Source organism: Podarcis tiliguerta (assembly GCF_965153285.1).
Source record: "Podarcis tiliguerta genome assembly, chromosome: 5".
Taxonomy (NCBI): Eukaryota; Metazoa; Chordata; class Lepidosauria; order Squamata; family Lacertidae; genus Podarcis; species Podarcis tiliguerta.
The window spans coordinates 37442183-37463348 of record NC_139538.1 but is presented as its reverse complement, the minus strand read 5'-3'; the positions used below and the strand labels follow the sequence as shown (position 1 = coordinate 37463348).

Sequence of the window (21166 nt, the reverse complement as noted above, 5' to 3'; positions counted from 1 at the left end):
TCTTGAACTGTGATGATGATGATGCTTCTCTTGCTATCCTGGATGAAGAGAGTTGTGGTGTGTTTGTCTGTAGAAATCCCTGACTTTTGCAATGCTAGAGTATAATATAGTCAAATATAATATAGGCTATATAGACTATAATATAGTCAAATATAATATAGGCAAAGTGTACAAAGGTAGCATCTATTGCTCTATCCAATTTGGTCCCCAGTCATGCCCTGGCCTCACTCACTATTCGGCACTGTCTTGTGGCCACCAGAAGGTTGCCTATGAGGGTATGTGACCCTTTGGGCTGGAAAAAGTTCCCCACACATAGCCTATGGGAACAGGCACTTGAGAGCACTGTTTCTGAACTGCATTGTCACAGCCGCCTTTGCACAGCCAATACCTGCCGTGTCTCCTCGCACACCAAGGAGAAGAGCCAGAAATAGATGACATACTCGCGCCAGGATGGAGTTGGCTGGAAATCTATCATCAACACATAGGCAAAGAGCCAAAGGAAGGTGAAGTAGGAAAGGATATTGAGGTGGAAGATGACAACAGGAGCTGTAAAGAAGGCTCGGAAGCGGTTCAGGCAAGTCATAGGCTGCAGCCTCTTCTCTCTGTGAAAAGAAAGAATGATATAGTTTTACATCTTTGGAGGAGATACCAGAGAATTGTTAAGAGTGGACTGGTCATAGCTGCCACTATGCAGTACAAAAATGTGAGAACTGAATCTCCATGCCAGAGAGTGGTGCAGTCAAGCCCTGACAAGTACCTGAATGTGATGAGGCCAGTGTAGAGAAGGGGGAAGAACAACATACACATGATGACCCGACATATCCCATTATCGACACTCAGCTTGCCCCACCAAACTTTGGTTAAGAAAGCCTAGAAAAAGGAACACAGTGCAATGAAGGTTGAGGCCTGTTTCCCATGTCCTGGGTAAGGTCAAGAACAGAAGGCAAAAGATGGGACATACTTGGGGATCAATTTGCAGGGAGGACAGCAGGCAACATTCTCTGCTGAAAGTCTGTGGGCTTTATGCCAAAGAATAGAGGACAAATGCTAAATAGCATGACTGTGCCTGTGGTAAAAAGAATGCCAGAAATTCGTGTGGTTTGAACTTGGCAAAGGTAACAAAGGAGGGTGATAGGGCTTGTCACTTGCTCTGGCAAAATGAAAGTGGCCATCATGTGTGGATCTCAGGACCCAGAAGGATGCACACAAGCATGAGCTGTGTTGTTAGCTGAGTCAGAATCACTGGCAGTACAAGGACACCCACCTATCGGGAAAATTTAGACCACACAGTAACTGTAGGCCTTGACTTAACTGCTGTGCCCCCAAATCACACACTGATTCCACATCTGCAACCTAGAATGAATGGTGTTTCCACAATAGCTCCCCCCCCCCTCTACATTCAACACCATTCTTCCTGGTGCATTTGGTTACCCACTCTGAAAACAGAATGCAGGACTAGTAGGCGTTTGGTCTCATATAGTGGGGCTTTTCTAATGTTCACTCACTCACTCATTTGTTTCTGAAAACCTAGATGATATTTCTCTTATTTTTTTAGATATGAACTAATGTAGTCCTGGTAGTATTGCTTTATAATTTTCCACCATTACTTGTTCTAAAAGGCCTGCTCTTTGCTGTAGAGTTTCTGCAGTATTTCTGCAGTTCAAACCCTGAGTGTTCACCCTCAATGGAGAAGCAGGAACTACAACACAGGAATTCTTAAAGGGGCAGCCAAAGTTTCCCAGTAGCCAAATGGAACTGTACTTAGAGAATGGTGACCTTTTCTGTCAATGGAGCATCAGCAGCAATGGCCATGCATAGTGAGGTCTGAAGTTCCTCAGGCAGTAGTAGCAACAGAGATGGTTACTTTAATTAAAGGGTGAAAATTGGGTAATGTTTCCCCAACAGTGGTCTCTCTTTTAAGTATTTCAGTTAATCCATTCTGTTGGGGCTACATATTGCACAGTTAGCTGTAAATCAGATTAACATTACTATTTAAGCAACAAAGTTTTGTCAGTAAGCACTCCAACCTGGATGCCCCCATAAGACACAAATTTCATATTTTTGGCCTCCAGGGCTAGTTGTAAGCAGGTGGTCTTCCCCCAAGCATCAGATATGCGGATCAACAGTTTTTGGGCTCTTTCTTCATCCTTCCGGTAACATTCAGTGAAGACACCTAGAAGAGTAACCGGGATTAGAGATTCTTATTATTTCTTTTGTATTTCTCTCCCACAGGTTCTCTGAAAAGCACTTCCACCTCAAACAAGCCTGTGAGGTAGCTTAGCCTGAGGATTAGTGAGCTGCTACGTAACAAACTTAACAGCCAAGACTGAGAAAGCCACAGGACTGGAGAGCCTGGTTTGCAATCCCTACTCAGGCATGAAGCTCTCTGGGTGACCTTGGCCAGCCACTGTGGTCCTAGAAAGCACAGGACTGAGGGGTTTTCCATCAGCCATGCCACTATCTCTGCTTTTACCACTGAATGAAAGCAAACGTTAGTCCACAGAAAACCCCAACTGACATTTGCTCTGATTCAGCAGTAAAAACAGGTTTCCCTGAGGGAAAAGCGGTGGGGTGAGAGGAAGTGTGGACAAGCCCTGTGCCTCTCAGCCTTATCACAGGTCACAGGTGAGCATCATGTGCATTGCAGGGACATAATAAGCAATAGTACCAGTATGACACTGCATTTCTAGTCATAGAAACAGAGACTACAACTATGGGTGTGGCTTACCAGAGTCAAAGAGCTCAGGAAGTAGGATATGTGTTGGGGGGGGGGGGAGCTCTAAAAGCAACTTAGGGAACAGGCATAGTTGTAGTGTAGCTTCTTGATCCCAGTGTTCACCTGTTGTTGGGATCATTGCTTACAGAGCATTTACATACAAAACGCCCATGTTTCAGAATGAACTGAATCTATAGGATCTGTGTAGTTGTACTGAGGGATCTAGCCTTTCATGAGATAATGCTATGGTGGTCTGTAGTATGAGCAGGGGAGACAGAGTAGGTATCACAGGAAAGCATCCAGTAAGTTGGAGGACTTAACGTGCCCTGATCAGATGCCTACCAGCCCAGACTCACCAATGGCTCGGTACTCATACTCCTCTGCCAGGCTCAGCATTTCCTCTGTGCTGTCAGTGTCATCTTCCTCCTTGGACAGCTCCTTCAGTATCTTGCTGCAAGCCAAAGCTGCTGCAGTGCAGTCCTGGCTCTGAAGCAAAAGGACTCAGGTTAGCAAGAACATGATACTTCTGGGTCCCAGGTTGACCGTGTAACCTTCAGGAGTCCTCTCTTTTGGAAGTGAGCTTGCTGCTCTTTCAGCCCTTCCCACTCCTAGTCTGTGGACGTCTTTGTCATTCCCAGCTTCTCATTGACTAGCAAACCTGTGACTGGCCTGGCCTGCTTCAAACTCCAAGCAGAGACTCACAGGAGTAACAGCATCTTTGCAAAAAAATAAAAAATCCCTGTACATTAGAAATCCAGGATAATCTTCTATGTGGAGAATATCTTTCATTTTTTTTTTTAATGGAACAGCATTCTGCCATATGCAGCCTCAACTGGTGCAACCCAGATTCAAATTTATCACCTGTGAGAACTAGGCCCAAGGCCTCGTCATGTTAAAGGAGTGCCAAAGGAAACCCATGTCTCATGCAAGGGGGGCTGCTGCTAGCAGAGGCGGTGAAGGTTGTGAAGGCTCGGGACTGTAAGGAAGACAACTATGAAGATATCTTACCAGCTTTTCTTGAGCTGGGTACGGTATTATCTGGAGATTGTTGAAAAAAGGAAAACTTTACCTGGGTCCAGATGATGTCAGCCAGTTCCTTGCGGTTTTGGACAATTGCCCAAATGAGCAAGTCCCTAATGGGATCCATTGTGAATGTGACTCGGCCAGCAGAACGCTTGTACAGGGATCGGAGACTAACCCCTTGTACCTTTAAAAGAGGGGTGGGGGGAGAACATGATTATAAAGCTGGAATCAGATAACAATTGCTAAGTGGTGGTGTGAGCGAAAGGAGGACTATTGTTCTTAATTTTCATGTTCATTTTCTGTCCTATTATCGAGCATACACACCATGGTCAGTGATGCCTTCTTCATAGAAACGTCAATACTGGATCGGGTGTCTTCAGCCTCAAATTAATTTCCCTCATGGAGGCTGTGTACACATAACTTTAAAGCTCATTCAAAGCACATTCTTTCCCTCAAAGAATCTGGGGCATTGTAGCTTGCTCCTCAGATTTACAATTCCCAGCAACCTGTAACAAACTAGTGCCCAGCATTGTTTGGGGGGGGGGAATGTGCTTCAAAGGTCTAGTGTGTACACAGCCATAGACTCACCATTCAGCTTTTGCCACCAACAGAGGGCACAAGGAAGGAGGCATCTAACCTTGGTACAGTCTCTTTTTCTCCCACAGCTTGCTTAACTAATTCTAAGGCCATTTCCTTGAGTCTAGGAAGATACAGCACATCAGGCCTTTTCCTGGTTTGAAGTTATGGAACAAAATCTTGGAACTAAATTTAAGAGGAGAGAGGCTGGGATACAGAGAGCCACAATCATATTGAAAGGAAGTCAAAATCAAAGATTTGCACCAGTGAGTGGAGAAAGGGCACTAGACATAGTAAATGGAACCGGCAACAAAATGTTTCAGTGTGACGTGCAGGATTCCAGCTGCACTATTCTACTCCCAGTTTTGTCTCCATACCCCCAAACATTGAGTCAGCATTCTGTGGCAGTAGGTTGACAGGGTTTCCCTCCTTACAGTTGTATTTTTTTACTTCTGCAAACTGGAAGGTTTTTTCAAACCTGCTGATACCTCTCTATTGCAATTGGGCAGTGCTGTTTTGGTTACATAACTGATGGCACTTGCAACTTGAACATTGGAAATAGGGGGAATCACTGCATGAATGTCCTGGATGCCAGTAAAAGAATTCTCCAGTATCAATTCTTCATTCAGCTTCTGCTGCTACAGCAAACTGCCTGCAGGACACAGTATAATATTAAAATGTATACATATAACTAGCTTACCAAAGGTGATGTTCTCCTGGCATTGGTGCAGGGACCACTCTTAGAAGTGGCAAGGGGATGTATGGACTGCCCTGTACTAAAAAGGGGTGCCATGAAAGGTTGTAAGGGATTAGTAACATGCGGAGATACATTACATTGAGCTTGATATGGGGCACGGCGATAGAGAGCCGGTGTCTCTCAGTGTTCTTCGGCTTAGGGTACAGCTGCTGAGTGAAATCTCCCAACAGCTCCCTCAGCACCTGGGACACATGGTGCATTTGGACTCTTGGCACTTTGGAGAAAGCTGAGCGCTCCTTCTCTTCCATTAACACCTTCTGTAGCTTTGTGTGGAAGACGCTGGGGTTTGCCATGTTTTCATAGAGGTAGATCAGGGTGTCCCAGGTAACAAACTCCTTCAGGCGCACACCTTGCTCAAGAAACAGCTTGACAAAATCTGGCTTGTTGGCTATGAGGGCAGCAGCCATCATTGGGTGCAGATCAGAGGGCTGTTGGCCAAGAAGACAACCAGAAAGAGACAACATCAACCAAAGGTAATGCCGGTTGTCCTCCCCATGGGGGGGGCATGCGGAGAGAGAGAGAGAGAGAGAGAGAGAGAGAGAGAGACAGACAGACAGACAGACAGACAGAGACATGGACATACACACAGTGCAAGCTCAAAGGTAATGAGGAAGCATACAGGAGTTGCAGCAGTCTCTAGAAAGGCAGAAGCTGATAGCTAAAGCAAAGTCCCTGAAGCAGATGAAGCAGGCAGTAGAAAGCTAAGAGATAGAAGCTGGCCTGCTTATGTTCAAGTGTTCTATCTCCCGTTTAGTCCACATTTACACCTCAGCAAAGCACAGAAAGCAGCAGGCAAATTGAAGCAAGCAGGTCTCACTGATGCTGATGGGGCACAGCCGCTTCCTCTCTAGCATGGAGTGATGGATGCATGAGAAGCCAATAGCAAGAGTCTTTCCACAGCATGCTACCCTAAGGGACAACAGGACAATAGTGGGTGAGCCATGCCCACGGGGTCAGTCAGCAACACACACCACCCCCTCATGGTTAGTACTGCGTCCCATTCCAAGAAGTAGCTGGAAGTTGCCATGTTGGCTCTGACACAAAATATGTATGACACAGGTATTATTAACATGCGATTTTTCAAGGGATGCAGGTAGTGCCGTGGTGTAAACCACTGAGCCTTGGGCTTGCCGATTGGAAGGTCAGCGGTTCGAATCCCCGCAATGGGGTGAGCTCCCATTGTTTGGTCCCAGCTCCTGCCAACCTAGCAGTTCAAAAGCACGTCAAAGTGCAAGTAGATAAATAGGTACCCTTCCAGCGGGAAGGTAAACAGTGTTTCCGTGCACTGCTCTGGTTTCACCAGATGTGGCTTAGTCATGCTGGCCACATGACCTGGAAAAACTGTCTGTGGACAAACATTGGCTCCCTCAGCCAGTAAAGTGAGATGAGCACTGCAACCCCAGAGTCATTCATGACTGGACTTAACTGTCAGGGGTCCTTTACCTTTTTAAAAAGATTTTTCAGTGAGGGCAGAACCCAGCTCTTTAGCATGTCACAGCAACAGGGCAGCCACTCAACCACACTGCCAGTGCAGCAACAACAGGGTTTAAATAACTTGGTTTACCTATTTGTAAAAACCCTAAAAATGTGAAAGTATTCGCTATTTCATGAAATGTTACTTGGAGCCCATGGGATAATTCCACCTTACTCTGCTATTGTCTTCTGGTGCCAATTGACCAGGGAGAGTGTTTTCGGCACAGACAATAAAAAATGGCATTTTCCCTGCTTTTTGTGGACACCTCTAAGAAACATGACGCGATCCCATAAGGCAGTTTAGATAAAAGTGGGTGTCTTAAAGATTCCTCAAAGTAGCAAGCTGTAAAGGTTGAGTTTTTAAGCGTTCACATCCAAACGGAAAAACCTCTGGCAATGTAAGAGTTGTTTTGCACCTTCTGACACCACGAGTTCTCTGAATAAACTGTTCTTTGATCATCCCAAGTATGCCTGCCATTGCCAGACAAGCATTACGGCTATTCTGTCCTCCGTATGAACAACAGCAAACAAGGAATGCGTTACATAAGACCATGCATACTGCTGCACTGATCTATTATTCCCTTACACAAAGTTCTCTGGGCAGCTTACAATGCAACTGAGTGAAATATACAAAGGCGAGCCAGGAATTACTGCTGAGATACAACAGGCACCCACAACTTTGCAGAGACTACTGAATACATTTTTATATTAACAATGCATCTAGATGAGAAGCTCTCTGCCTTAAGTGTTCATTCTGTATTGTTTTTAAACCTAGCTTTAGTTGTTTCCATACTGTTTTAAAAACTATTTTATATGTTTTTATGGCATGTTTGCAAATATTAGTCACTTTTTTGCCATGGCAATGCAAAGCTACTTACAAAATGACCGTAAAGAACTGGAAGAGCTGCCATTCCATTACTCTTGACCCTCTCTTCCTCATAATGTGTCTACAACACAACACAACATCATTGTGCATTGTGTCTCCTCATCCCTGCCTGCCAATTGTGTGAAGGTGGGGAGACACACCTCATGATAACATGTCACGGGTGTTACACAGTGTATTGCAGCACATATTAGGGGGAAGGAAGAGCAAAGAGACACAGATTGGCAGCTGTGCAAGGCAACTCTTATAACATCTGGTTTCACCCTCAAGACACCCCATCCCTTCCCAAGAGACATGCATGCAGTCAAGCCAAGCCTAGTGCTTTTAGACCCTGCTCTAATTATGCAGCCAGAAAGCAAATATGCTCATTGCCAGTGTGTGTCACCAAAAGCTTCCCTACCTTCCACTCATGATCATCGGTGAAAATCTCACTCCGGGCAATGTCCACCCTGTTCCATGCCACTGCAAGCTTCAGCTGGTGGTCCCAGTTTTCATGGCCTAAGTGATCTCTGTATCGAGAGGCTGCAATAGAGGAATAAACAAAAACATGGCTGAAACTAGGTTGCAAAGGGCTGACCTTTACTGGCTGTCTCTTACTCATGCACATTGAGAACTTGAAGGGGAATGAATGGCAAGAGAAACATACAGTGGTACCTCAAGTTAAGTACTTAATTCGTTCTGGAGGTCCATACTTAACCTGAAACTGTTCTTAACCTGAAGCACCACTTTAGCTAATGGGGCCTCCTGCTGCCGCCGCGCCGCCAGAGCATGATTTCTGTTCTCATCCTGAAGCAAAGTTCTTAACCTGAAGCACTATTTCTGGGTTAGCGGAGTCTGTAACCTGAAGCGTATGTAACCTGAGGTACCACTGCATTGGGAGGCCTAGGTACCTTGCAACATAAACGTATCACTAGCATACCCTTTTGGCCCCCAACTGCTTCTTTAAATATCCTGTGGATTTAAGCACATGTAACATACCCAACATTACTGCCTAGAGCTTGGTTACTCTGAGCATTTTCCAAAGAGACTTTCTTGTTTATGTTGACATTTAATGGCTGGAGCAAAGCAAGTATGGAGTCATTTTAATGTTTCCATTATGTGGCTTGCATGTTTTATTAAGTATTTGAGCTGGGTTTTTTTCAATTGCTGTTACCTCCTATGAGCTGTAAGGTTAACAATCAAACTCAACACATCAAATAAAATGTGTTTGTGTCAAATGACTTTGTATCTCCTAGGTATTGCTCAACATCCCACTTCATGCAATGTCACAGTTTCGGGTTATGATACCAGGTAGTATTTGTTGTACTGTACAGTTACTGACTCACACTTCCATGTGTGAAAGGGTTAACCTGAGCTCAGGTTGCCAGTGAATGTGGCTTAGCAGGCTGGCAGCAGCCTCTGCCCCCCCCCTCCTTTCCCCCCTTAATGCTTCCTAGAACAAGCAAAAAAGGAGCCATGTAGCTTTGGCTCCCCACTCAGCTGATCCTGTAAGTGAACTGAATCGCTTTAAAGGTGAGTTTTTAAAACCTGCAACTTTGCAAACCCACAGACTGCATGATTCCTTTTGTAAGGAAACAAAGTATGGTACTTTTCTTTTTAAAGTTGTTTGGAACCTTTTCATCTTTGTTTTATTGCCAGATGATGGAGATTTGTTTGCTGTAACTTCTGGGAATTTCTTAAGTAAAAAAAAATCACTTATTTCCAAGCTAAGTGTCTGTGATTTTTTTCCTAGCCTAAGTATTTTAATGGGGAACATTCTTTAAAGGTGGACGAGGGTAGATGCAAACCTAACCAAGTTTTAAAGTTCTTCGAGCAATCACCATTGTGCTTAACTCTGCTACTGGAGAATAGGAATCTCTCTTCCAAGCCTCTCTCTCCAACAGTATTTTCCTCACTGCATATGGTGATCAGGTGTCCTTGCTGTGCCTCCACTTCCATGGAAACAAATCCCTCAAGGTAAGTGAAGTCTAAATTATGACACACAAAAGGTTCTACAGTACAGTACTGTCTTGTGCTGCATTCTGAAGCAATACCACATTCCAACACAAGGGAACGTCCTAAAAGAAACAGTTTCACTTACTGATCTCTGTACCTCATCTGCAACACCCACTGCACTTCTCACCTTTGAGCATTGCTTGAAGAATGGCTACATCAACATCCTGTTGTCCATCTTTGCCTTCCCTGAAGATGGTCAAGAGCTGCCTGTTGCGTACAATATCCTGGATCTGCAAATGCCAAAGAAAAGGTAAGACTGAAGGTCCTAGCTCATGACTGCAACTTCACCAACAAAACCCAGTAAAAGCTGCACAGAGACCATTTGCCTTACCTTTTTGGTCCATTCCACAATCTTACTCTCAGTAAACTGCTCATAGCTCTCTTTGAAGAATATGCTCAGTTTTTTCTGAATGAGGGAGATGCTTATTTGGGAGATGGGCAGATTAGCCACTTGAGCAATGACATCAGCCACCCGTCCTGAGCCTTCCACAACCACACAGGGGGTGCCATTGGTAATTGCATTGTAGATGGTCTGTAGAACAGAATACAGGAGCATGACTGCATTTGAGCTGGTGCTGTCTTATGGACATCACTTTGATATTGCCACTAAGTTCAGAATCAATTTATGAATTGAGCTTGTAGAATGACATCTTGGAATTCTGAACTGTATCATATCACACAGCACAGGTGGGAGATCATGTTTCGGAATATATATGCTCCTTGTATGCTGTAGTAATCTATGGAGCATATCTGGGATTAAGGAGTAGTATAGAGAATTTATGTGAAGGAAAGTTTAAAAACATGATTCTCCCATCTGCTGTCTTAAGTGATGTAGTTCAGAATTCCACCTTGCTCTGCCACTTCATTCTGCCGATCAGCATGTTGAGCAGGTTTCAACTGTTTTAGAGCGATTCTCATTGTTTACAGCTAAGGCATACTCTTATATCTTCTGCTATGCAGAATCTCTTTGCTATGTGTGAGTTAAAAGGGCTTGAAATGTACAAGTCAGAACTCTCTGTGCCCATACAGCCAGTCCCTGCTTTGTAGTTACAACTAGATGTGTTTCTGCAATGTTACAAAGACACCACAAAAGTAGTTACTGTGTGATTGAGGCACACTGTGCTCTGAGAGAGAAATATCCAGGTGTTAACAATTACTGAATTCTCCTACACTTTGCTTCTTTTCCCATAATTAGTTGCCCTGATGCCTGTAGAGTACTTACATCAAGAGTCCCAGGGCCACCCTCGAGTACTACACAAACAATTGGTATTTTAATGGCAACTCCTGTAAGGAAATAAAGGCTCAGTCAGTCCCATGTGCAGAAAGCTAGTCATTTCTTTCCCTTCTTGCTGATGCCCATTGGCAGTTACCTTTGAATGCAGTTAAAATGAACAATATTTATCTCAAATAACATTAAGAGCAATCAATTAATAGCAGCTACATAATTAACATTTCTAATGATGATGAACAAACACAACCATCCCATCATCACACAAATAAGCCAGTGTTAAGCCACCATTAGTTACTTACTCACTATGGTATCAGTTGTTTGTCGCTTGCAGTCAGTCCCTTTGCTTATTTTGTTTAAATGATTTTTAGGGGAAAGTATCAGGGCAACATACAATAGGAGTGATAAAAGGCCAATATACAATCCTATAAAAAGTACCGTATTTTTCGCCCTATAGGACGCACCGTCCCATAAGGCGCACCTAGTTTTTTTGGGGGGGAAATAAAGGAAAAAAATTATTTCCCCCCCAGGCGCGGGGTTGGGGAAGCCCGAGCTTCCCCCGACCCCAACCCCCAAACAGGCAGCTCTCTGCAAGCCGTGGGAGCCCAGTGCTGGCTCCCGCTGCTAGCGGAGAGGTCCGCGAAGCCTGGACATGCTGAGCTCAGCGCGCGCAGGCTTCAGCATGCAGGCAACTCTCCGCCAGCAGCGGGAGCGCTCCCGCTGCTGGCGGAGAGGTCCGCGAAGCCTGGACGCGCTGAGCTCAGCGCGCGCAGGCTTCAGCATGCAGGCACCTCTCCGCCAGCAGCGGGAGCGCTCCCGCTGCTAGCGGAGAGGTCCGCGAAGCCTGGACGCGCTGAGCTCAGCGCGCGCAGGCTTCAGCATGCAGGCACCTCTCCGCCAGCAGCGGGAGCGCTCCCGCTGCTAGCGGAGAGGTCCGCGAAGCCTGGACGCGCTGAGCTCAGCGCGCGCAGGCTTCAGCATGCAGGCACCTCTCCGCCAGCAGCGGGAGCGCTCCCGCTGCTAGCGGAGAGGTCCGCGAAGCCTGGACGCGCTGAGCTCAGCGCGCGCAGGCTTCAGCATGCAGGCACCTCTCCGCCAGCAGCGGGAGCGCTCCCGCTGCTAGCGGAGAGGTCCGCGAAGCCTGGACGCGCTGAGCTCAGCGCGCGCAGGCTTCAGCATGCAGGCACCTCTCCGCCAGCAGCGGGAGCGCTCCCGCTGCTAGCGGAGAGGTCCGCGAAGCCTGGACGCGCTGAGCTCAGCGCGCGCAGGCTTCAGCATGCAGGCACCTCTCCGCCAGCAGCGGGAGCGCTCCCGCTGCTAGCGGAGAGGTCCGCGAAGCCTGGACGCGCTGAGCTCAGCGCGCGCAGGTTTCAGCATGCAGGCACCCCTCCGCCAGCAGCGGGAGCGCTCCCGCTGCTAGCGGAGAGGTCCGCGAAGCCTGGACGCGCTGAGCTCAGCGCGCGCAGGTTTCAGCATGCAGGCACCCCTCCGCCAGCAGCGGGAGCGCTCCCGCTGCTAGCGGAGAGGTCCGCGAAGCCTGGACGCGCTGAGCTCAGCGCGCGCAGGCTTCAGCATGCAGGCACCTCTCCGCCAGCAGCGGGAGCGCTCCCGCTGCTAGCGGAGAGGTCCGCGAAGCCTGGACGCGCTGAGCTCAGCGCGCGCAGGCTTCAGCATGCAGGCACCCCTCCGCCAGCAGCGGGAGCGCTCCCGCTGCTAGCGGAGAGGTCCGCGAAGCCTGGACGCGCTGAGCTCAGCGCGCGCAGGCTTCAGCATGCAGGCACCTCTCCGCCAGCAGCGGGAGCGCTCCCGCTGCTAGCGGAGAGGTCCGCGAAGCCTGGACGCGCTGAGCTCAGTGCGCAGGCTTCAGCATGCAGGCACCTCTCCGCCAGCAGCGGGAGCGCTCCTGCTGTTTGCGGAGAGGTCTGCGAAGCCTGCATTCGCCCCATAGGACGCACCCAGATTTCCCCTTCATTTTTGGAGGGGAAAAAGTGCGTCCTATAGGGCGAAAAATACGGTAATAACAGGATACAGCAACAGCAGAAAACTTGTGCAAAAACATATTTGTAGTTTTTTGTTTGTTATGAAATCCTCCACCTCCTCTTATACTTTGCAGCTCTTGTTTTATTGCTCATATAGAAAATAAAACCATGTCAAATTGTAAAGTCAGATTCTGGTTGGGATTCACCCCCATAACATGAATATGATGAGTTAACATGGCTGCCGCAAACCACAACTTTGCCTACTACCCTTCCAAGGCAACACCCTTAGCATTTTTCCATTTCTGCCTAATGGTCAGCAACTAGCATAAAGCCATTCTTTGGAGTTTTTTCCCCTACAATCGGCCAGTATATAAATTTTAATAAAATAAATAAATTCAATATTTGAATTTATACTCACAAACATAATTTGGCTCACTTAACAACCTGCTCCCTGGAGGGCAGTTCATCACAACTGCCAGTATGTACACTTATGCCAGCAGCTTCTCCAGTGCAAAGCCGTTGTCTCACCCTGTTACCTTAGCTAATCAGACTTTGATATAAAACCATCTGTGTAGGAATTCCATTTGGGTTTTCATGGATATCAGCTGAGGTAGACCTGAGAGGCATACATTGCCACAGGGAATCCCATTGTTTTACTCAAGTTCTTCATGGAGGTCATTTTCTCATTGATTTTTGAGACCTGAAAATCCCTTAGAATTGATATAACTCAATAACACATGTATTTCTTAGACCAGGTCTTTATAATTCCTCAATTTCTGGTGGCTATTCATTTTCTTCCACCTTCCTCAGTTCTCTCTTCAGGTCCAACTGTCACCAACTTCTTTTTCCCACTTGCCCTTTCCCATCATTCTGTGCCCCTCCCTTCACTTGCCCTGCATTCCACCATGTCACAAGACTAGCCATTTATGCGGTCACAACTAGGAACATAGGAGCTGCCTTAGACAAAGTCAGACCATCAAGCTCACAACTGTACACTGACCAACAACAGCACTCAGACTTTCTTCAGAAAACAATCATTCCCACTTTTATCTGGAGATGTCAAGGGTTGAACAAGGGACCTTTAGAACGCAAAGCATGTGCTGAGCAATATCACTTGACAACATCTTGGCATCAAAAACACTGAACTAGACTGCAGTACCAAATGGAAGAAACTGCATACCACTGGAAGCAACATCCAAATCTAAAGAAACTGTTCTTCCCTCCCATCTCTAACAACAGTGCCCCTATTATATGGATGTTGATCCCAGGATTCAAGTCTTTTGGCACTTTACCTTATCAAATAATGTCCTGATATTTCAATGTCCTGATATTTCATGGTCTCTCCACTCTCCATCTGACATCATCAAGGCCTAATGCAGAAGCCTACAAAGAGGGAACCTTTGGTCCTCCAGGTGTTGATGGGCTTAAAACTTATATTGAACCTATTCCTGGAAATGTAATATGTTTCAACTGTTTTTAATTCTGAATTTTAAATAACTGAAACCCACCCAGGGACCTATGATGAAGGGTGGGTAATCAATTTAACAACAACCAACCTGGCTATTGACCATGCTGAATGGAGCTGATGGGAGCTGAAGTCCAACAGAATCTGAAACAAGTTCTTCATCATTGGCCTGGCTGACATAAATGAATTCCAAGCTAAACAAGCCTTAGAGGAGGGAAGGGCTCAGATTGCACATCAGACTTCTATCAGTAATGAGATACCCTGTATACTGCATCACAATTACCTTCTTTCACCTTCGTCTGCTCCGAAATGAACTTCTCAAGTCTGGTCCTCAAGGGAATCTCCACTCCATATTTCCCATGTGTCCCATCATCCACTAGGATGAAGTGTGAGTGATTACTGTCCAGGCAAGAAAGGTTCCCTTGAGTCTCCTCATCCAGGACATATTCAGCTGGGAAGCTACCCTGTAAACATCCAGGGGTTGGGGGGGGGGAGTGGTCAGAAACCAACAAAGGACTCAATTATTGGGGCTCTAACTCATGCTTGGGTTTGCATAACATGCTTCACAAAAATATTCCTGTAGAGGAATGCCTTATCTTTAGAAAATGTGGCATGTTTTTTGAAAGTGGACATGTTGAGGTCTTTTTCTAGTACCAAAACAAACGCTACAAATGGTGCTTACTTTTCTTAGAGTTTGGTGAGGTAGCAGTGGGATCTCCAGGGTGTTAGAACACAAAACTTTCCACTCCACAAGAAATGGTACTTGTATATGATTGGTCTATATTTATAATGCAGTACCATTATAATGAATTGTACTTGTATATGATTGGTTCGCATTTATAACTTATCTTTTTGGCCATTGCTCATCCTTCTTCATCTGTCATCAGAGTCTTAACAAAACAAAAAACAAAAACTTCTTTTTGCAGTACACATGTGATCCTATACACCTGTTAATTTCACCTGCTTTCTTTCTTTTCTTTTTCTAGCAGAAGCTTAAATGCAAATTGGATTAAGTATATTGGGGGGAGGGGGGAGAGAGAAATTATATGGATATACTTGCATGCTATTTTAGGAACAGTAAGCATGTATGTATATGAAATATAGCCATATTTCCACCAGGATAGAACAGCAAAAATGACATTAAATATGACATGTATGGGATTGCGCTGTAAGCATCCTATTCTTCTAGTAACACAGCCTGAAAATGGCTCACCATAGGGCAAATGAGGCTACTCCGGTTGTGTACTGTCCCCCATGTTGCAATGCCAATAGTGATAATCTCTCCTTTATAGTTGCTGCTCATGCTGAAGTCCCGTACTGCTTCTCCAACTTGCTTCATCACGCCAGCATGAGAACCACCAGTGATGATCCAGGCACCTGGGAAACAAAAAACATGACTGGATTAAGGCCAGCTACATCGTTTCTGAATCTTTGTTCAGGATTAGGGAGCAATACTTCATTTATTTTTTAATAATAATAATAATAATAATAATAATAACCCTTTAGTCTGGTGGAGTTGAGTGTTTGTTCCCCACTGCTATGAAGTCTTTTTACTGGCTCTCATTTTAGCTTTCTGATCTACTTTTGTTGGGAATTTTATTTTAGGTTTTATTACTTCTTAATGATTGAAAACCACCTCAGGGGTCCATCTGATTCTTAATAATTGAAAGAAGAGGTCAAAATATTGTTATCAGATTAGGGATTGGGCTGGGTGGTCTCTTTGTGTCCCTTCCATCTTTAGGTTTCTATAGTTGTTAGAAGAGGCTGCTAAAATGGTCACACTGGTTAAGATACATTTTGCACAGCAAAACCCCCATTTTAAAAAATGGAGATTAGCTTAGGGATGCCAGACATCTGGCATTTGTCCGTCGAAAATGGTGTGGTGTCCAGGCGGAATTTTTAGAAAGCAGCTGAAAAGTCTGGAAAATCCCAGGTGTATGGCAGAAGTGCTGGGTTTTTTGGGTGATCTTCCTAAAAACTTCAATTTATTTATTTACAAAAACAGCTCAACAACTTTTGTGTCTAGATTTTCACTTTTTGAAATATGACAGTCCTAGCTATTGGCTCTTAATGGCAAACTTTATCAATGGCTAGCAAAAATCTGAATGATATGTCCATAGTACACAACCCTACACATAGCAGCTTGAAGCAGATAGAATCAGACAAAAAGGACAGATTTTGGACTTCTGGACCTCTAAAGGTGCTGCAAGACTTGATGTAGATGCGGTGAACTTTGGTGGGGGTGTCAGTTGGAGTACTTGATGCTGTATCTCCACCAAAGTGCAACTTGTATATTTGTGAATAAATACAAATATTACAAAACACCAGTAAGCTTCCAGTGATTTGTTTCCATTTGAAACGAAACCTGAGTACGTGCTGCTTCCTTGTAACCCTCTTACCATCTGGAGAAGTGAGGGAGCAGGTAACAATATTACATAAAGAAACAGAGAAACAATACAGGAATATGTCCTTTATTGGTGGCTTTGGAGCAGGATTCTGCCTTACCTGTTGTCTGTGCTACTTTAACAAGCCCCCTCCGGAATATGTTTTTCAGTCTCAGCTTCATGTTGAAGTTTTTAGCTCCTCCTGTCACAGATATTAAGAGGTTGGGTATATCAAGTCCCCATTGCTGCGTCATCAGCTGGTAAATTACGCTTGGGGGGGTATTAGAGGAGACACGCACAAACTGCAACAGGAGAATAAAGCAAATAAAGCACAGATGGTATGAGAAAGCTATTCTCTGATTCTAGCAACTATGGCCAATATCGTAAGAGTTCCAGGATCTCCACAGACCCTCCCATTTAATTCAAGCATCCAAGGAGTCTTGTGAATCAGCAACATATTCTCAAAGCTTTGTGTCTGAGTGGAATAGGAAGTCACAAAGACAACGTAGAGAATATCTTCTGTGACTTTTTTGGGGGGGCAGAAATCTATTTCAAGCTACAAAGGGTTCTTTTTCACTCAGAGACAACTCTTCTTATTGTTCCACTTATTATTTATTAGAGAATATAAACCACTTGATAAAAAATCTCCAAGCAATGCACGTAAAAATTATCAGTGTAGCACTGATAAATTCAGCAAATATTAAAAACAAGTGTACATGAATAAATTATGTGTCTGGCTAGGCTTGCTAAAATAAAATAAAGAAGTTTTTATCAGACATCTAAAATAGTACAGTAAGGGTACCTGCCTAATGTTAATAATTCCCAGTATCTATGCTATGCAAGCTCTATTTCTGGACATTTTGGGAGCTGGGAAAAACAACACATAATGGCGGGCTGTGGAAACAGGTGCACTAACTGTGTTCCCCTCCCCACCCCACTCTGTAAGTTGAAGGATGACAGGAAATAAATGTTCTGCCTCACGTAGGGAGCCTCCACATGCAGAAGCAGGCTCCCCACTCTTGACAGTTGCTCCCCATCACAAAAAACACTATTCAGCTGAAATGCTCCATGATGAATCTACATGAACAGGGCTGTACCTACTGGTACCTCCACCCAATGTCTCACACAACAGCTTGCCCCAGCCTGAGGTTCATGCACTCAGAACAAACATCTGCAGTGAGGGAACATTTGCCTGCACAGCTTCCTCTCTGCAGACATTCAAGCTATATATGCAGACATCAGGCACAGATAATGAATGGGGGTGGGACTAGCTTGGGGGGGCTGCTTCAGATATTGATTCAGTGCATAAGCATCTCAACTGAATGGGACTAAATTGTCACCTTCAATACTATCAAGATTATAATTTTGTAATGAGACACATGCAATTGGTCTTGCCTGCATGGCTGTGGGATTATTAACAAAAACATTAATACCCTGCTCATCTGGCTGGGTTGCCCCAGCCATGAAGAGTTATAGCAACAAAGTAGGATATACTCATTGCATAGGGGCTAGCTTGGAGCCCCCATAACATTTAAAGGATACCTAGTAGGTTAGAATCCCAGAGTATGAGTACAGTGTCTTACTTTTCATTCTTGCCCTTGCAGCCTGAACACTTAATCAAAAATTTAATTGGCAGGTGTTTTTTTAACCCACTTCCCTTACAAGCTTTATAAACAATGCTCTCTTCTTAGCTTCCAAATCTTGCTAGAAATCCTTGTGGCCTACACAACTTTCCACTGCTATGAATGCTAACCACTCATGTTGAAGTAGTAGGCTCCAGTCCCTTGCATGTGCTAACTCACCTTCCCTGTTTTCTGCCCCACGGTTGTGAAGCTGAGATCCCCAAAAGCATCTGTTGGCACTTCCTGGACGTGTCTTCTGGGATCCCATTCTTTCCCCTGAAACATGGCAGGCTTTATGGCCTCCTCCAAGTGCTGCTCCCTGAGATAGCCACACTCACACACTACTTTCCTGGGGGGAAATAAAACACCACCATTGAATCTGAGAAGCTACTTGGTAGCCCTTTCAGAGCAGCCTGCTGGATCCACAATAAAACAGAGGGTTATACTTATAGCAATTCATGAAATGACTATTAATTGGCTTTGCTAGAGTTGTCAAATTTCTTACAGGACAGAGCTTCTATGGCTTTAATCATTGTGCAATGGAGTAAATTTTAGTGCACTCAAGCTGTACTGTTCTTCATAAGCAACACTAAGTTCAGATACGAGATGGTGGCCTCTGGATAGTTTCGTTATGTAGTTCGTACTGGACTTACTTGAATCTGAGACCTGCGTGGAGTAATAGGTTTTCCATTGGTCTTGTATTCTTGTTGGAGACAAATAAATAATAATAATAATAATTATAGCTTCCTGACTGGTATATCTTCTAAGCCAGGCATAGGCAAACTTTGGCCCTCCAGATGTTTTGGCCCTCAACTCCCATGATCCCTAGGTAACAGGACCATTGGTCAGGGATGATTGGAATTGTAGTCCAAAACATCTGGAGGGCCAAAGGTTCTAAGCCTTCCATGACAGTGGAGCATAGGGTCTCCAGGTCTCACCATTCCATAATTCACAATTCACTGCATTTCCTTTGTCAAAATTTTGGATTCCTCCTGTGGCACCTTAAAGACTAGCACATGCACTGATGCATAAGCTTTCATTAGATCCATCTGTTTTGTGTACTGAGCATATGATGATAACTGCTCAAAAATCTTGTTCATGCTGGATTTCAGTCCACCCGTTAGTAGACAAAGTATTGATCTCTTGGCAAGCTACTACAAACATCACTGTTTTGGAGCGTTTGCTAGCACATGCTAGCAGCTGAATTTCATCCATACTAGCAAATGCACATGATCAGTTTTGCCAGGGGCTGTGGGGTATGAATCATAGCATTTCCAAGTGACTTTTGCCTCAGCTACTCCCCACAACCTGGCCAGGTGACATGAATAGGTCCACAGGTGTTAACAGGATGACAATTCCATCCTCTAAATACAACTCAAGATAGCTTTTGTGCATGAAGATTAACAGTGCAATCCTATACATGCCTACTCAGAAGTAAGTCCCACTGAGTTCAATAGAGCTTATCCTTAGGTAAATGCATATAGGATTACAGCCCTAATTGGTTTTGTTTTAAATTAGCTCCTAGGACAAACATAATATATATCTGTTTTTCTTCTGAATTTCTGTCATAACAGCATTCATAGCAAGACACACATGAAGCATGAGAGAAGCTCAAATGCTCTTAAGCTCAACTGAACACCATTTACACAGCCTAGTTCTTTTACTGAGTTTGAATTTTAAAATTTTGGGTTTTATTTTAAATGTAAATTTTATTTAATTTTTCTATAAATCTATCAATGTGATCTATCATAAGCAAAGAAAATTACAATGAATCAAATTCTGAGTAATTATCTTCTATACAGAGCAAATTTTGATATATCAAACAATTTCAACAGGAAACTGAGGCCCTTCCTGACCATTGATAGGAACAATGGTTGAAGCCAAAGTTAGAAGTGTATGAAGTAAGAAGTGAAAACAAGGCACTTACCCAGAATCTGACATTTGGGAACCTTCAATAAAATAGACACATTCTTTTTTCCGTATGTTTTCAGGGATCCATGTGCTGAGATTTTCCTGTGATATTGGGAACAGAGCAGTCAACAAAAAGTAGCAGATAAAAAATAAAATGCAACAAAAAAAGTGCTAATTTGCATCATTTGTAAAAAATTCATTTTTGCACAATGCGGAATTTGGGGTCTTTTAAGGGACACAGTTCAACTTGTAGCCAAGCTATCCCTTTAAAATGGGGTTATTTTTTTCGCTTCAATTTGCACTCATGATTTCCACCCCATGTTGGTTTACTCCTCCAATGTATGACTTCTCTTTATTTAACTTACCTTTTCATTGGCACCAGAGTTAAAGTGAGCCCTCTTCTTGTTCTTACTAAAGGCGCTGTTACTTCGTCTGAGATTAGGGACCACATCAAGGTCATAGTAGCTCCTAGGATACACAGGATAGCCATCTCCTTCATCAGGGCAGACCTTATTCAGATCCGTAGGGAGTGTTCTGATTCGCCTGCCTGGCCCAGCCATGGCTATATTTCTCAGGTCACTCACTTTTGCTGTTCAGACTTCAAACACAATTGGAAAAGGATCCCTCAAAACCATCACCTCAGAGATAGTGGAATTCAACAGGAGTGTACAACCTGCATTTTGGAAACACCAAAATGGATCTGCTGACTGAAGCACTTCCATCATTTTCTCATATTTCAATTTAAGTATTATGGTGAATTTGCTAGATTCCCCTATGTTCAGATAGTTCCACAACACTGAGGTTATGACTAGTATTCAAGGTACGCAAATATATTTTAAGTACTAACATGCTGAAAAATCACTGAGCTACAGGGATAAATGTTGTCCAGTTAATTGAGCAACAGCAGGAGAAAGTCTTAAAAACACAAAAAGAGCCTTGCTGGATCAGGTCAAAGGCCCATCTAGTCTAGCATCCTGTTCTCACCGTGGTCAACCAGGTGCTTATTTCTAGTTAGACTAGATCCCCCTGACTGATGCTGCTTATTTGTAGACAAGACAAATGTAAAAGTAAAATATAGAATAATTTTATTACTTTCTGCATCTTCCACTATATCATAACGCCCTAACCATAGCTGTCAACTTTCCCGTTTTTTA

General features: G+C 44.3%; 1 protein-coding gene across 1 annotated transcript in view; it reads right to left on the bottom strand.

Annotated features, from left to right (window-relative positions):
- The window catches only part of TRPM2 (transient receptor potential cation channel subfamily M member 2), a 40135-nt gene that overhangs the window by 12579 nt on the left and 6390 nt on the right, over positions 1-21166 (bottom strand). Inside the window, exons 3-18 of the mRNA XM_083443175.1 lie at positions 20378-20685; positions 20029-20114; positions 18282-18450; positions 16601-16781; positions 15309-15472; positions 14379-14559; positions 10646-10707; positions 9755-9955; positions 9551-9653; positions 7829-7950; positions 5150-5500; positions 3786-3923; positions 3073-3202; positions 2028-2173; positions 758-870; positions 389-602 (exon numbers count right to left, since the gene is read on the bottom strand). Coding sequence (XP_083299301.1) covers positions 389-602; positions 758-870; positions 2028-2173; positions 3073-3202; positions 3786-3923; positions 5150-5500; positions 7829-7950; positions 9551-9653; positions 9755-9955; positions 10646-10707; positions 14379-14559; positions 15309-15472; positions 16601-16781; positions 18282-18450; positions 20029-20114; positions 20378-20572 — 2556 coding nt within the window. The 5' untranslated portion in view covers positions 20573-20685. The remainder of the gene's footprint in view (positions 1-388; positions 603-757; positions 871-2027; positions 2174-3072; positions 3203-3785; positions 3924-5149; positions 5501-7828; positions 7951-9550; positions 9654-9754; positions 9956-10645; positions 10708-14378; positions 14560-15308; positions 15473-16600; positions 16782-18281; positions 18451-20028; positions 20115-20377; positions 20686-21166) is intronic.